Source organism: Eptatretus burgeri, chromosome 16 (assembly GCF_056783735.1).
Source record: "Eptatretus burgeri isolate ZD-2024b chromosome 16, Ebu_testis_v1, whole genome shotgun sequence".
Taxonomy (NCBI): domain Eukaryota; kingdom Metazoa; phylum Chordata; class Myxini; order Myxiniformes; family Myxinidae; genus Eptatretus; species Eptatretus burgeri.
Genome location: NC_140976.1, coordinates 61,837,745 through 61,855,244, shown reverse-complemented (window position 1 = coordinate 61,855,244; position 17,500 = coordinate 61,837,745). Strand labels below are relative to the sequence as shown.

Genomic DNA, 17,500 nt, shown 5'->3' with positions numbered 1-17,500 from the left:
GATGAAAATGTTTTTATTGACGTCATCGATGACGTAATTCGGCCGCCATCTTGTTTTTAGTGTTTTTTTTAAAAAAATCTTCTTCTCCAGAACGGCTATGCAGATTGAGGCGAAACTTTACACGCACATTCCCCCTGAGGTCCTCTTTCAAGTTTGTTAATTTGTTGTTGATACGTCACATGGTTTGGCAGCCATCTTGAAAAAACCCTAAAACCTTCAAACATCTTCTTCTCCAGAAGCGCTGGTCCAATGAAGGCGAGATTTCACGACTATATTCTTGACATGTATGCGATGCAAGTTTGTTAATTTCAAAGTGATAGGTCACATGGTTTGGCCGCCATGTTGGATTTAAGAAAAATATTAAATAATGTTTTCTCTGGTATTTCATAAGCCATCGAAGCGAAAATTTGCAAGTGCCTTCCTCGCTCAAGTCTGCATACATGGCAAAAAATTTTTACCTCAGAAGTTACATGGTTTGGCGGCCATCTTGGATAGAAAAATAGACTTTATCCGATTTACACGAAACTTCACACACTTGTTCGGATCGACGATGGAAAGCAGAATTTAAATTTATGATATCATAGGTCACAAGGTTCGGCAGCCATCTTGGATTGAAAATGAATAAATTTTAAAAATCTTCTTCTCCAGAAGAGAAAGACAGATGAAGACGATACTTCATACATATATTCCTCATGAGGTCCTTTCTCAAGTTTGTTAATTTGTTCTTGATCGGTCACATGGTTTGGCGGCCATCTTGAAAAAATCCTAAAACCTTCAAACATCTTCTTCTCCAGAAGCGCTGGTCCGATGAAGGCGAGATTTCAGAACTATATTCGGGACACGTAGTTGATATAAGTTTGTTAATTTTGAATTGATACGTCACACGGTTTGGCCGCCATGTTGGATTTAAGAAAAATATTAAATAATGTTTTCTCTGGAACCACTTAACCTAATGAATCGAAAGTTTGGAATTATCATCTACCATCGTGTGTGCACGCGTGGTAAAAAGTATGACGTCATATGTCACATGGTTTGGTGGCCATCTTGGATAGAAAAACGCACCTTTACCGATTTACACGAAACTTCACAAACCTGTTCCAATACCCAGTTGGAAGCAGAATATAAATTTGTGATGTCATAGGTCACATGGTTCGTCAGCCATCTTGGATTGAAAAATAATATCTTTATACGTCTTTTTCTCCGAAACCATTGAACAGATCCAGGCCAACCTCCACCACTATGACCGCCTCTCCATGACGAATAAAAAGTTCTCACCCCCTTTTGAAGTACGACGCAACGTTTGGCAGCCATAGTTGATTGAAGGAAAAATATTAATTAATGTTTACTCTGGAACTACTGCATCAATAAATGTGAAACATCACATTTATGGTGGAACAGTCATGCGGAATGAGGGTATGAAATTTCCACGGGATTGGGCCCAGGGTTTGGCAGCCATGTTGGTTTTAAGAAAAATATTAAATAATGTTTTCTCTGGAACTGCTTAACCTCGCGAAGCGAAAATTTGCACTTATCGTCTGCGATCGTGTTTGCACATGTGGTGAAAATTATGACATCATACGTCACATGCTTTGGCCGCCATCTTGGATTGAAGGATAAATATTAATTAATGTTTACTCTGGAACCACTGCTTCTATATATATGAAACTTCACGTTTGTAATATAGCCTACATGCGTAACAAAAGTTTAAAATTTCAACCTGATCGGTCACGCGGTTTCGCAGCCAGAATTATTTAATTATTTGAATCTGTTCGCCAGTAATAAGGAAATTGAACGCTTTGTGCTGCCCGGTTCGTTGCTCTTCAGTCCCATGCCATATCGAAGCAGGCCTCTGTTTGTATCACTCTTCAATAATGTTTTTTCTGGAACCACTTTCCCGATGAATGCGAAACTTTGCGACTGTCATCTGCAGAAAGTCCCATGTTGTATCAAAGGCGGACGGACTGGGTACCCGGTCATCACTGCCAGCAGTTATAAAGTGGCAGTTCTAGTTAGGGTACCCTGTGAGTACAGGGTACCCTATTGTTTTTCTTCTGTTTATTATTATTTTTCTTTTTCCGCCGGCATTTTGCACCCTTTTTCGCTTTAAAAATCATTTTCTCTGGAACACGAAGTCCGATCGACGGGAAATTTTCACCATAGTATGTATCTTTTTTGATAGCACAATCACGTTATAATTATGACGTCATTGGTCACGTGGTACGGTCGCCATCTTGAAAAAAGCGATAAACTTTGGACATCTGTATCTCGGAAACCGTGCAATGGAAAAATTTTTCGCTTGATACATTTTACTAAGCTCCCTATGGGGAACACGTGTGATTTTTCGTGACGTCATAGGTGAAGCGATATACCGGTGAAAATTCGTCAAGTAGAACGCCATATGGGAAAAATCTGAAAAATTCTGAGCATCATCTACGCCAAAAATCACTGACGAAAATGTTTTTATTGACGTCATTGATGACGTAATTCGGCCGCCATCTTGTTTTTAGTGTTTTTTTTTTTTAAATCTTCTTCTCCAGAACGGCTATGCAGATTGAGGCGAAACTTTACACGCACATTCCCCCTGAGGTCCTCTTTCAAGTTTGTTAATTTGTTGTTGATACGTCACATGGTTTGGCGGCCATCTTGAAAAAACCCTAAAACCTTCAAACATCTTCTTCTCCAGAAGCGCTGGTCCAATGAAGGCGAGATTTCACGACTATATTCGTGACATGTATGCGATGCAAGTTTGTTAATTTCAAAGTGATAGGTCACATGGTTTGGCCGCCATGTTGGATTTAAGAAAAATATTAAATAATGTTTTCTCTGGTATTTCATAAGCCATCGAAGCGAAAATTTGCAAGTGCCTTCCTCGCTCAAGTCTGCATACATGGCAAAACATTTTTACCTCAGAAGTCACATGGTTTGGCGGCCATCTTGGATAGAAAAATAGACTTTATCCGATTTACGCGAAACTTCACACACTTGTTCGGGTCGACGATGGAAAGCAGAATTTAAATTTATGATATCATAGGTCACAAGGTTCGGCAGCCATCTTGGATTGAAAATGAATAAATTTTAAAAATCTTCTTCTCCAGAAGGGCAAGACAGATGAAGACGAAACTTCACACATATATTCCTCATGAGGTCCTTTCTCAAGTTTGTTAATTTGTTCTTGATCGGTCACATGGTTTGGCGGCCATCTTGAAAAAACCCTAAAACCTTCAAACATCTTCTTCTCCAGAAGTGCTGGTCCGATGAAGGCGAGATTTCAGAACTATATTCGGGACACGTAGTTGATATAAGTTTGTTAATTTTGAATTGATACGTGTCACGGTTTGGCCGCCATGTTGGATTTAAGAAAAATATTAAATAATGTTTTCTCTGGAACTACTTAACCTAACGAATCGAAAGTTTGGAATTATCATCTACCATCGTGTGTGCACGCGTGGTAAAAATTATGACGTCATATGTCACATGGTTTGGTGGCCATCTTGGATAGAAAAACGCACCTTTACCGATTTACACGAAACTTCACAAACCTGTTCCAATACCCAGTTGGAAGCAGAATATAAATTTGTGATGTCATAGGTCACATGGTTCGTCAGCCATCTTGGATTGAAAAATAATATCTTTATACGTCTTTTTCTCCGAAACTATTGAAAAGATCCAGGCCAACCTCCACCACTATGACCGCCTCTCCATGACGAATAAAAAGTTCTCACCCCCTTTTGAGGTACGACGCAACGTTTGGCAGCCATAGTTGATTGAAGGAAAAATATTAATTAATGTTTACTCTGGAACTACTGCATCAATAAATGTGAAACATCACATTTATGGTGGAACAGTCATGCGGAATGAGGGTATGAAATTTCCACGGGATTGGGCCCAGGGTTTGGCAGCCATGTTGGTTTTAAGAAAAATATTAAATAATGTTTTCTCTGGAACTGCTTAACCTAGCGAAGCGAAAATTTGCACTTATTGTCTGCGATCGTGTTTGCACATGTGGTGAAAATTATGACATCATACGTCACATGCTTTGGCCGCCATCTTGGATTGAAGGATAAATATTAATTAATGTTTACTCTGGAACCGCTGCTTCTATATATATGAAACTTCACGTTTGTAATTTAGCCTACATGCGTAACAAAAGTTTAAAATTTCAACCTGATCGGTCACGCGGTTTCGCAGCCAGAATTATTTAATTATTTGAATCTGTTCGCCAGTAATAAGGAAATTGAACGCTTTGTGCTGCCCGGTTCGTTGCTCTTCAGTCCCATGCCATATCGAAGCAGGCCTCTGTTTGTATCACTCTTCAATAATGTTTTTTCTGGAACCACTTTCCCGATGAATGCGAAACTTTGCGACTGTCATCTGCAGAAAGTCCCATGTTGTATCAAAGGCGGACGGACTGGGTACCCGGTCATCACTGCCAGCAGTTATAAAGTGGCAGTTCTAGTTATTATTATTATTTTTCCGCCGGCGTTTTGCACCCTTTTTCGCTTTAAAAATCATTTTCTCTGGAACACTAAGTCCGATCGACAGGAAATTTTCACCATAGTATGTATCTTTTTTGATAGCACAATCACGTTATAATTATGACGTCATTGGTCACGTGGTACGGTCGCCATCTTGAAAAAAGCGATAAACTTTGGACATCTGTATCTCGGAAACCGTGCAATGGAAAAATTTTTTGTTTGATACATTTTACTAAGCTCCCTATGGGGAACACGTGTGATTTTTCGTGACGTCATAGGTGAAGCGATATACCGGTGAAAATTCGTCAAGTAGAACGCCATATAGGAAAAATCTGAAAAATTCTGAGCGTCATCTACACCAAAATTCATCGTCAAAAATGTTTTTTTTGACGTCATCGATGACGTAATTCGGCCGCCATCTTGTTTTTTAGTGTTTTTTTAAAAATCTTCTTCTCCAGAACGGCTGTGCAGATTGCGGCGAAACTTAACACGCACATTCTCCCTGAGGTCCTCTTTCAAGTTTGTTAATTTGTTGTTGATACGTCACATGGTTTGGCGGCCATCTTGAAAAAACCCTAAAACCTTCAAACATCTTCTTCTCCAGAAGCGCTGGTCCAATGAAGTCGAGATTTCAGAACTATATTCGGGACATGTATGCGATGCAAGTTTGTTAATTTCGAAGTGATAGGTCACATGGTTTGGCCGCCATGTTGGATTTAAGAAAAATATTAAATAATGTTTTCTCTGGAATTTCATAAGCCATCGAAGCAAAAATTTGCAAGTGCCTTCCTCCCTCAAGTCTGCATACATGGTAAAAAAATTTTACCTCAGAAGTCACATGGTTTGGCGGCCATCTTGGATAGAAAAATAGACCTTATCCGATTTACACGAAACTTCATACACTTGTTCAGGTCGATGATGGAAAGCAGAAATTACATTTATGATATCCTCGGTCACAAGGTTCGGCAGCCATCTTGGATTGAAAATGAATAAATTTTAAAAATCTTCTTCTCCAGAAGGGCAAGACAGATGAAGAGGAAACTTCACACATATATTCCCCATGAGGTCCTTTCTCAAGTTTGTTAATTTGTTCTTGATCGGTCACATGGTTCGGCGGCCATCTTGAAAAAACCCTAAAACCTTCAAACATCTTCTTCTCCAGAAGCGCTGGTCGGATGAAGGGGAGATTTCAGAACTATATTCGGGACACGTAGCCGATATAAGTTTGTTAATTTCGAATTGATACGTTAGACGGTTTGGCCGCCATCTTGGATTTAAGAAAAATATTAAATAATGTTTTCTCTGGAACCGCTGAACCAAACGAATGGAAAATTTCTAATTATCATCTACCATCGTGTATGCACGCATGGTAAAAATTATGACATCACACGTTACATGGTTTGGCGGCCATCTTGGATAGAAAAACGCACCTTTACCGATTAACACGAAACTTTACAAACGTGTTCCAATACCCAGTTGGAAGCAGAATATAAATTTCTGATGTCATAGGTCACATGGTTCGTCAGCCATCTTGGATTGAAAATGAATAAATTTTAAAAATCTTCTTCTCCAGAAAGGCAAGACAGATTAAGCCGAATCTTCACACATATATTCCCCATGAGGTCCTTTCTCAAGTTTGTTAATTTGTTCTTCATTGGTCACATGGTTTGGCGGCCATCTTGAATTTACCTTAAAACCTTCAAACATCTTCTTCTCCAGAACACCTGATCTGATCAAGGGGAAACTTCACACCCCTATTGCACATGAGTAGGGAATACAAGTTTGTTAATTTCTAATTGATAGGTCACATGGTTTGGCAGCCATGTTGAATTTAAGAAAAATAGTAAATAATGTTTTCTCTGGAACTGCTTAACCTATCGAAGCGAAAATTTGCGTCTGTCATCCTCCATGATATCTGCATACATGGTAAAAATTATGAGGTCACAAGTCACATGGTTTGGCCGCCATCTTAGATTGAAGGATAAATATTAATTCATGTTTACTCTGGAACCACTACTTCTCTATATGCGAAACTTCATATTTATAATTTAGGCTACATGGGAAACAAAAGTTTAAAATTTCAACCTGATCGGCCGTGTGGTTTGGCAGCCAGAATTATTTAATTATTTGAATCTGGTCGCCAGTAATAAGGAAATTGAACGCTTTGTGCTGCCCGGTTCGTAACTCGTCTGTTCCGCGCCGTCTCGAAGCAGGCCTGTGTTTGTATCACCATTAAATAATGTTTTCTCTGGCACCGCTTATCCGATAAATGCGAAACTTTGCGACTATGATTTAAGTCTCACGTTGTGTCAGTTGTGTCAAAGGCGGACGGACTGGGTACCCGGTCATCACTGCCAGCAGTTATAAAGTGGCAGTTCTAGTTGGATTTGCTTTACAAAGGTTATACGCTTCCCTTTGTGAGTTGCAAAGCAAAATATATTTGATAACGCCCGATTTCTGAGCCGTTTGCCGTATTAACGTATTGTCTAAATTACAGAGCCAATTTTTTCCACTCCTCACACGCAGCTGTTTATAAAGATTAATGTTTGTGAACATTTCCCTGAAACGTCGATATAAATGAAACATTTTTCAGTGAAAGCCACTCAAGGTTTTTTTGGTTGGATACAGTACGAACTGTAGTTGGTAATCATACTGACTCCAACTTACTGATTCCCGAAAAACTGCTGATATCGGCCAAGCGTGTGTGTGTTTGTGTGTGGTGTGTGTGTGGTGCATATGTGGTGCGGGTGTGGTGCATGTGTGTTGCTCACAAAGCATCACATATTCTCTGATAACTCCCCTTCCCCTCACCCTCTCTCTGTCTCTGGACGAAACCGGATGGTCGTTATGTCTGGACGGTGGTTATCCCCATTTGTGTCTGGACGGTGGTTATGTCCGTGCGGGGTTTGTCTCCAGACGAGTCCAGATGGTATTTATCTCCGGATGTGTCTTGACGGGAGTTTGTCTCCGGACGTGCCTGAGCAGTGTTTATGTCTGGATGGGAGTTTGTCTCGGGACATGTCCGGGTGGTGTTTATCTCCGGACAGCTTGGCTCCGAACGTATCCGGGTGGTGTTTATGTCTGAACGGGAGTTATCTGCATATGTGTCTGGATGATGGTTATGTCCAGGCGGGGTTTGTCTCCAGATGTGTCCGGATGGTATTTATCTCCGGACGTGTCTGGATGGGAGTTTGTCTCCGGATGTGTCAGGGCGGTGTTTGTCTCTGGGTGGTATATATAGTATGATCGGCAGAAAATGGATTTCCGACATTATTTTGTTTCCATCTTCACTGTTATTCCATGCAGAATCATTTTGGTGAGACAGTATGAATCGTAATTGACGCTCCACCACACGTGTGCCTTCCCTTCCTCTCACCTCTCGCTGCCTTCCCTAACTCACTCTCCCCCCACCCCTCTTTATCTTCCCCCTCCCCAGTTTTCCCGTCAGCGAAGCGACGGGTGGCATTTGCTGGTATAAATAGATATTGTTATAATCATGAGGGCGGTTGGGAGGAGGGGAGGGTTCTGAGATTGAAGTAAGGCTTCGCGTGACAATTGGTTCAAGTGGAGGGGTGGTGGGGGGGGGAGACAAAGAAGTACGTTTTCATTGTGGAAAAGGGGGGGGATACAGAGGTAAAGCTTTAACATGATCTGTGCACTGGCATAGGGTTTATGATCAATTCTCATATTCATCAATTTTTAGGGCAAAGTTGCCTGATTCATAACCAGCATAGGGTAACAGGCTTGGTTCAAATTAAAGCTAAAATAGGGTAAGGATATCTCATCTTGTGGGCAGTTCCATCCACTGGCTTTGTGGAACCACGAACCACCACCAGGAACAACCCTTCAGCCATGCACAGCGAAGAGCACCAGTGAATGGAGAACATGCCAGCCAGGAACCCACATCGAGCATCAACCACCAGGAGAGAGATCGCTAACCACCAGAACGAGATACATCGCTTCAGGTGTTTTATTAATTTTGGTTGGGCAGAGTGGATCCCCATTGTGCATGCAGATGGGCGCCGCAGACATCACACCTTACTCCCAGCGTGTGACAAAGTCCCTTATCTGATAGAGATGGGGATTTCTGCACAGTTTGCCTATGCTCTGAGTAGAGTGGAAAAATACAAAGAAAGATCATTCATGGAGGACGTTGCAAAGTGTCGCGAGGGGGGAAAATTTGCCGAGACACAAACAATTGGGCAGGGGAGGACAACAGCTTTCTCAACACTTCACACGACACTGCCTCTTTAATTACAGTAATTGCATCATGCTTATGCTGACACATATTATGAAATTAGCATGAATCAGCTTGCTACGCTCACCTCACCACACATTGCAACAGAGACATAGGAATGTTTTAACTGAGGATAATGACTGTACATGAGTTGATGTGTTGTCATGATTTACACCAATCATAAAACAAACACTTCTTTTGCACAAATTTATTTGTAATATTCGTGACATTACATTTTTATCAGCACTTGAGGTTGAAGACTTAAGTTGAGAAAAAAGAAGAAAAAAAAAACCCTTCGGACATCCACATGGGAGCAGTAGGTGCAGATCCGAAGTTTGGTACAATTTCACAACAGTTTGAGGGACTATTTCAGTGACATGACGTGACAGACACTGCACAGAAAAACAATACCTTCAGAAAGTATTCACACCACTCAACTTTTGTCACATTTTGTTGTTACAGCCTGAATTTAAAATGGATTGAATTTAAATTTTTTGTCACTAATCCAAACATAATCCAAACATACATTTTTTGTCACTAATCCCATAATGACAAAGTGAAAACGTGTTTTTAGAATTTTTACAAATTAATTAAAAATGAAAAGCTGAAATGTCTTGTGTCAATAAGTATTCAACCCCTTTCAGTCAATACTTTGTAGAAGTGCCTTTGGCAGCGATTACAGCTTCGAGTCTTCTTGGGTATGTTCTGTATCAGCTTTGCACATCTGGATTTGGGGATTTTCTCCCTTTCTTCCTTGCGGATTTGCTCAAGCTCTGACAAGTTGGATGGGGAGCGTCGGTGAACAGCAATCTTCAAGTCATTCCACAGATTCTCAATGGGATTCAAGTCTGGGCTTTGGCTGAGCCACTCAAGGACTTTCAGGTTCTTGTTCTTAAGCCATTCCAGTGTTGCTTTGGCTGTAGACTTGGGGTCATTGTCCTGTTGTGCCTGGTGTTGGCTTAATGGTTATGGTGGTGGGCTTTGGATCCTATAATCCTGAGTTTAAATCCTCCTTCACTGTTGAATTAATACCAGGTGGGGTTGACTTTGCTTGTAATCCTTCTGATGTCAGCAAAATGAGTGCCAGCTTGCTGGTATCCTGTGTCGGAGTGGCGACCCATCCAGGATTGTGCCCGATAGCCAAAGAGACTGCTTAGGCAGCACCAACGCTCTGCACAGAGTATGGTCCCAATGGATGGATGGATTGTCCTGTTGGAACGTAAATCTTCGCAGCAGTCTAAGGTCTTTTGCACGCTGAAGCAAGTTCTCCTCAAGGATTTGTATGTATTTGGCTCCATTCATTCTTCCCTCTATCCTTACAAGTCTCACTTGTAATCCCTGCCGTGCTACCAAAAAGCATCCCCATAGCATGATGCTGCCACCACAATGCTTCATGGTAGGGATTGTGTAAGATGGGTGATGAGCTGTGCTCGGTTTCCGCCAGACGTAGCACTTTGCATTCAGGCCAAAGAGTTGTCCTTCCGGCAGATTCTCCAATCTCAACCAAGGAACTCTGTTGTTCTGTCAGAGTGGTCATTGGGTTATTGAGAAAGGTCCTTCTTGCTCAGTTGCCCAGTTTGGTCAGACCGCCAGCTCCAGGTAGTTCCATATTTGTTCAATTTCCTGATTTTCCTAATGATGGAGCTCACTGTGCTCTTGAGAACTTTGAACACTCTAGAAATTATTTTATACCCTTCCCAAGATTTATGCCTCCAAACAATTCTATCTCGGAGTTCTACGGACAGATCCTTGGACTTCATGGAAGAGTTTCCACTCTGACATGCACTGTCAACTGTGAGACCCAATATAGAAAGGCATGTTTCTTTCTAAATTATGTCCAATCAATGGAATTGGCCACAGGTGGACTCCAATGTAGTTGCAGAGACATCTCAAGGATGATGAAAGGAAATTGGATGCACTTGAGCTCAATTTGGAGTGTCAGAGCAAACAAGTGTCATTTGGCCTCAATTTGGAGTGTCATTTGGCCTCAATTTGGAGTGTCACAGGGCGGAGGAGCTCCTTGTGAGCCAACGGCCATCCATTTCTAGTGCCAAACTGTGTCTGTGGAGGTCCTCCTGCAGTTGGGTTATATGCGTCTGTGGAGGTCCTCCTGCAGTTGAGTTATATGCGTCTGTGGAGGTCCTCCTGCAGTTGGGTTACTTTTGTTGGAAGGTTGGGGGCAGGATTTACCCTGCGGCCACCGTAAAACAATTCGCTCCGCAAAACACACAAAAAACGCAAAGAAAACGGAAAACCCACTCCATGGGAGTACCTCTTGTGCAGATGCCCTTTGCAGGGAAGCTTAAAGGGATGATGGGATTGGGGCAAAGCCTTCGGGACCCCCCCCCCACCCTTTGATGATATGAGGAAATACATGGGGTAATGTTTCCGGGTTGAATTGTGGTGGTGTGCATCAGGCTGGTGCTGAGGTGTCGTCAACCAGACGGTGTCTCCTTGGGTTAACCTGAGGGGGTTCCTTCGGGTGAGTGCCTGGAATGTCCTATCCCTAAGAGAGGATGATCACCTCTCTCATCATCTGACCTCAATCGTTTGAATATTGGTATGGCAGCACGCTCTGAGGTTCAGTGGTGAGATCATAGTGGGTGGTTACACCTGCTATTGGTGTGGTCATTCTGATAGTTACCATGTCCAAGGAGTTGCTGTAGCTGTGTCCAATAAGGTGATTGCAATGTTAATTGAGGTAACACCGGTCAACGAGCGTATTATGAGATGAAGGATTCATCACTTCTTGGGTGTCGTTTCCCTGGTCTCCGTCTATGCTCCGACTGAGGCGAGTGATCTCACCGTGAAGGACGCATTCTATGCCACGCACGAGTCTGTGGTTGATCAGTGCCCCAAGCGAGACACTCTTCTAGTCTTGGGAGATTTCAATGCATCGACTGGAACTGATCGGGATGATTATGAGACATGTGTTGGTGGTCGTATGGCAGCTTAGCTGCCGGGGTAGCTATCATTTCTTGACACGCAACTGTGTCGCTGATGCAGTGCCCCTCTACCAGTACACACACAGGAACTGGTACTCATTTTGCCAACATCGGAAGGATGACAGGCTGAGTCAACCCCCTGGTGTATTAATTCAGCGGCCGACGGGGCTTGAACTCAGGACCCTAGGATCCCAAGCCAGTCACCCTAACCACTAAGCCAACACCAGGCTACAGACATGTGTTGGTCTCCATGGGTCAGGAACTATGAACCAGAATAACACGAGGTTCCTTGACTTTGCAAGAAATCATGTATTTTGGGTGGCTGGTTCATGGATTCAGCACCCACAGGCTCATCGTTGGACTTGATATTCCAACGCTGGAGGTGTGGCAAAGGAGACTGACCACGTACTCGTTGATGGTCACTGGAGGATGATCCAGAACTGCATGGTCTTCTGGAATGCTCAATTCCTCCATTCTGACCACTGGGTTGTTGTAGCAACTCTGAAGTTACAGCTTAAATGTGGGAGAATGGTACCATCCCAGCCTCGGCTGGATGTTGGCAAGCTCAAGGATTAGAGGGTAGTTGTGGAGTTTGCAAACAGGATGAGTGGGGATTTGAGTGGTCTGGGTGCTTTGGGAGGTCCTGAAGAGTTGTGGGGTGCCTTCAAGCCAACCATCCTTGATGTTGCCGGTGGATGGCTTGGAACTCACCGGAGGGTGAAGAAGAAATTTGTCTCTCAAGGATCACTGGATACCATTGACCATAGTCACAGGGCAAAACTTAATGGCAGAGCTGAGAAGCTCAGGGAGTTGAGGCATAAAATTGTAAGTGCGCCGAGAGTGGGCAATGAGGCCTATGTGCGAGGAATCAGTGAGGGGGAAGAGCATAACCTGTAGTTAAGTGATTCTCATCCTGCTTTCAGGGGAATTCGCGCATTGCTTTCCTCCAAGCCTGTCCATCAGTGCACTGCAGTTGCAATGGAGGATGGTGGGCTCTCGACAGAGGAGTCCAAAGTGAAGGCCCACTGGGCTGGTTACTTTGAGCGGCTCAACCAGGCTGAGCCACCAGCTGTTGTGTTGGATGTCAGGGGTGTTACTATCCCTATTGCTGACCCTCCAATCAACTGTGATCCACCTTCGCTTGTGGAAACACAGGCTACAGTGAACCGGTTGAAATGGGGTAAAGCTTCAGGAATCTGTGGCATCCATGCTGAACTTCTCAAGGCTGGTGGAAATGCTACACTCGTGTCGTTGCATGCAGTTCTGTGCTCTGCCTGGAACACAGGCATCATCCCAACTGACTGGAAGAGGGGTCTTGTTGTCCCTCTCTGGAAAGGGAAGGGTGAGCGCCAAGACCAACAACTACCGAAGGGTGACGCTGCTCTCAGTGCTGGGCAAGGTCTTTGCTTGGATAATTCTTGATACGGATCGCCACCATCTGCTTGAGCAGCAGCGCCCAGAGCAGTCAGGCTTTACCGTATCCTTGTTCTTCGAGTCCTCACTGAATGAAGACGAGAGTTTCGGTGGGGGCTGCTTGCAGCCTATGTTGATCTCTGCAAAGCGTTTGATTCAGTGAATCGGGATGCCCTCTGGAGGATTCTTGGTCTTCGTGGGGTGCCACCAAAACTGATCAATCTGATGTCTGAACCTTACTCTTGTACTGAGAGGGCTGTGAGATGTGGTGATACCATCTCCGACTTATTTCCGGTTGTTACTGGAGTTTGTCAGGGGTATGTACTGGCCCCCACACTTTTCAGCACTTGTATGGACTGAATTCTAGGGAGGATGTCAGAGAGAACAAGCTGCGGTGCATAGTTTGGGAATGTCAAGATATCTGACCTTGTTTTCACAGACGATGTAGTCATCTTTGCGGAGGCTGGATATCCTTTTGGGGGCCCTCGAGGTGCTGAAGTAGGAGTTGGAGCCGCTGGCATTGCAGGTTTCCTGGGTCAAAATGAAGATCCAGCAAAATTAAATATACCATCAGAGATGAGGAATCCCCCGCCATTGAATGAAAAAGGTCAAACGTATTCCAGATAATGAGGGAGGTGAATTGGAAACAGGACACCATTTGGTCATGATCTCGAAAAAGTTCCCCAGGGGTGAGGAACGTAGTAACCAAAAATAATTGAAATCAGATCAGCGGTTTTCCATTTATTAGAAAAAACATTTTTTTGAAGATGGCTGCCCCAGTCGGCCATCTTGGATCCGGCCACACCCAAAATCAATAACGTTCTTCCTTTTTAGGTGGTACATGTGTGACTCGAATTTCAAATCGATATGGCAAACAGTTTATGAGTTATCACACTCACAGCTATAAATGTTGACGCCCGTACGGACAGCCGGACGACCTGGGTGACAACAATATCCCCCTTCCGCCACGCGGTGGGGGATAAAAAAAAACAAACAAACAAACAAACAAAAAAAACAACACACGACAGAACTGCAGTGGCCTTTGCTTGTATATAGGGTTGCGGTGTTCGCGTCAGCCAAGATGCACCGAGCCGAATCGAGGGTTTAATTGCACCTTTACAGAGCTCAATTTGATTCATCCAAGGTTGATTGATTGATCGAGTGACATACCAGATGCCTCATCCCACCGAGCCACTCAAAATGGTTACTTAGAGCGGTTCGTTGTGCTCGATGAGGGAAGGGTTTCGTATTGAACGACAATCGTCTCACCAAATCTGTCCTTTGTAGGGCTTATAAACCTGTACAGCTTTGCAATCATGGTGACTCAAAATAGTCAAATGAGATGCAGTTCTTTGATGTGCGTATTCAAGAAAAGGGGGAGGGAGAACAGGGAACATGCAAACACTTTATATACAAATCTATTCACAATTCCGAAAGACTCTCCCTGAGTTGCATTCGGATGGAAGAGCCTTACATAAAGTAATCCTTAATAGGCCGTCAAGCACACCACAGCAGATGGACCACAATGAGGACAAGACGGGAATACCAGTTACGGACCGCACAGGTACCATGAGGTTCTTTTCAGAATCGACAGCTCTGCAGCATGGTCGGGAGTTTGGGGTGGGGGTTCAGCGCAAACCTGTTCTTGTGCAGGCGAGAGGTGGAAGCAAAATAATCGTGCTGGTCCCACAGCTTGGTTATCATTGCCGCATGTATTGGGCTTGATTTTCACTGGACCGTGATGTGACCTCTCCCAGACTCGTGAAGCCAAACCGGGAATCCCCACCATGCAGGCGCAGACATTATATGGGCACATCGGACATCCCGCCCTGTCTGCCCCGCACTGATTGGTGGTTTGGCTGTAAATCTCAGGGTAATCCCTCCCCTTCGCCTCCCAACTCTTTCCTAATGTTCGAGGCTCACACATTCAAGCCAAAATTAGCGCCTCCTCGGTGTTGCAATGCCATATTCCCCTTTTAACCATATAGAAGACAAGTTACAATGGATGGAACATTAAAAGGGTTTCAAGAGAGAAGTGGTTTTCGACACAAACATAAGGGAGGGAAGGCGACAGCTTTCTATACAAATATTGATGCATAATCCTTTCTCAGAATTTAATTACCTCACTTTTAAGCTAATACATGTACTAAAGGAATAACTATTTCTCAGCGATACAATGTTATACTGCTTGTAGCAGTTAATCATATAAAGTACTTGCCTTAGCAGAACTGTGTTGTATAATTTGACAATTGAAAATATAGTCCAAAATGATGCAAAATAAATGTCCAAACTTATATAGGAATATTTGGAAAACACCTTGTATTGTCCTCCATGCGAACGACGTCCTCATGCGTCAATGTGTTCATCCGCGTCTGGTGGTGAATTTGAATAGCCTCCCCACTTGGACCTACAAAATAAAAATAATTAAAACAATCCATTAATGACCAATATATATATATATATATATATATATATATATATATATATATATATATATATATATATATATATATATATATATATATATATATATATATATATATATATATATATATATATATATATATATATCCAAGCAGGGATTCCCCTCCTTTAGGACGATATACGATCTAAGAGCTTCGTGCTATTGAACGAATAAATAATTATTAATCATCATCCACATTCATTGTCAAATCATTAAAGAAATTCTTTTTTAGCCCCCAACCGGAGACGTCAACCCAGCTGGGGGCTTGTATTTTGGGTCCTGTCTGTCAGTCCTCGAGTCCATCCGGAGCCTCTATTCTAAAATGACTGGACACATTTATTTTACACTCGGAACATGTATGTAATAACATCTGGACACGAGATACAGAAAATTATTTTGGGATCGGAGACAATTTGGAATTTGGGCATTAAAATTAATTTTTTTACATGAGAATTGTCCAGGATTATATATGCTTTTTGGAACCATTATTTATTTATTTAAATACACTTTACCATCTCCACTGCCAACACAACTTTGAATGATTTATTCATTGATAACACTTTACCATCTCTGAGCCCAAGACTGCCTTGGGGTATTCCAACCTGCACTTGTACAGTAGAAAAGAGGGTTCCATTGATAGCATGGCATTGAGTGCCCGAATAGAGGAAGTCAGACATCCAGGTATGAAGGCAGCCTTCTGTGCCACGGGCAGAGCTGGGCAAGCAAAGCAAGATGGCAGACTGTGTCGAATGCCCAATATATAACCAGGGAGATGGTCCTGACCTCTTGTTTGAGACTTCGGGCCTCCAACCATTGCTGAAAGAGGAGTAGCAGCAAAGTTAGAATTGAGTGTCTGGGAAGGAAACCACACTGATTGTCAAAGATCAGGATTTCTGCAACCAGGAACGACAAAAATCAGCAGCAATGATGAATCCATGACTTCACTTAGAATTGGAAATAAGCGTGTTGTTCTGTTGTTGAAAGGATCTGTTTTTGAACCCTGCTTTTAGCTAGGAGTAATAGATTTCCAACTTTCAGGCAGATGGGAGGTGGCCAAAGTGCAGGCTGAAAAGTGCAGACAGAAATAAGAGAAAGAGTTTTGCACATCAAAATTACCTGCAGAGCTACCTACCATTCTTCCAAAATTGTAAAGTAGAAAGTGCCCCCAGGGCATTAGTAGCTCACAAGAATTCCAGCGCAACTCAGGCATGGCCTCCAGGATCATGAACGCGCGTTGCGAGTGAGAGTGACGTTGATGGGCATGCCAATCAACTGACTTAGGATGGTAACCAATCAGCGAGTCTACTTCAAGGGCACAATTATTCCCACCTTCTTGTGAAGTCAGCCCAGGGAACATTTTTGGCTTATCTTTCATGAATTGGCTGGCCAAGGTGATGTTCGACTGAAAGTGGCAGGAATTTGGAATTTAGTCGCAACCAGAGTGCCAGTGACAACTCATTTGCTCGTCACAAAGTATAATGTGGGATAACAAATATCCACCAATGATAGGTGCTGGCAGATGGGTCCTTTAGATCAACATCCTTCCATTGGATGTCGCACACACTGGTGAATTGTCCTGCATGCAAAACACCAGGATGACAGTTTATAGCTGGGTTGAGATTCAAACCCAGCCTCGACTACTCAAAGGCGAATGCACATAACTCTATCCTTTTGTGCCAGTCCCCAATAAACTCTAGTTACACATATAAATGTACACAGGAGTTGTCAGTCTGGTTGATTATTTCAGGAATACTGAAATTCGGTGTTTGCAGCTAAATCTTGTGTCCTAAACCCATCACTATCTCTACCCACTTTACCCAGTCGCACCCAACTGTCCCTGGACTCTGTATCCTTTTCTCCTGACAAGGTGGAGAGCTTGCTTTCAAACCTCGAGTCAGATTCTGTAACCGGTCCAGACGGCATCAGCCCACGTGTCCTCAAAGCCTGCTCTTCTGCTCTTGCTCAC

At 43.1% G+C, this 17,500-nt stretch overlaps 1 protein-coding gene across 8 annotated transcripts in view; it reads right to left on the bottom strand.

The window, feature by feature from the left end:
- Positions 1-17,500, bottom strand: part of DEPDC5 (DEP domain containing 5, GATOR1 subcomplex subunit) — a 150,067-nt gene that overhangs the window by 75,666 nt on the left and 56,901 nt on the right. For 7 of the 8 annotated variants that reach the window (XM_085858670.1, XM_085858675.1, XM_085858671.1 and 4 more), the window contains 2 exons: positions 15,387-15,477; positions 13,497-13,601 (listed from right to left, as the gene is read on the bottom strand). In XM_085858670.1, coding sequence (XP_085714796.1) covers positions 13,497-13,601; positions 15,387-15,477 — 196 coding nt within the window. The remainder of the gene's footprint in view (positions 1-13,496; positions 13,602-15,386; positions 15,478-17,500) is intronic. The other variant, XM_085858669.1, reaches the window with a different exon arrangement.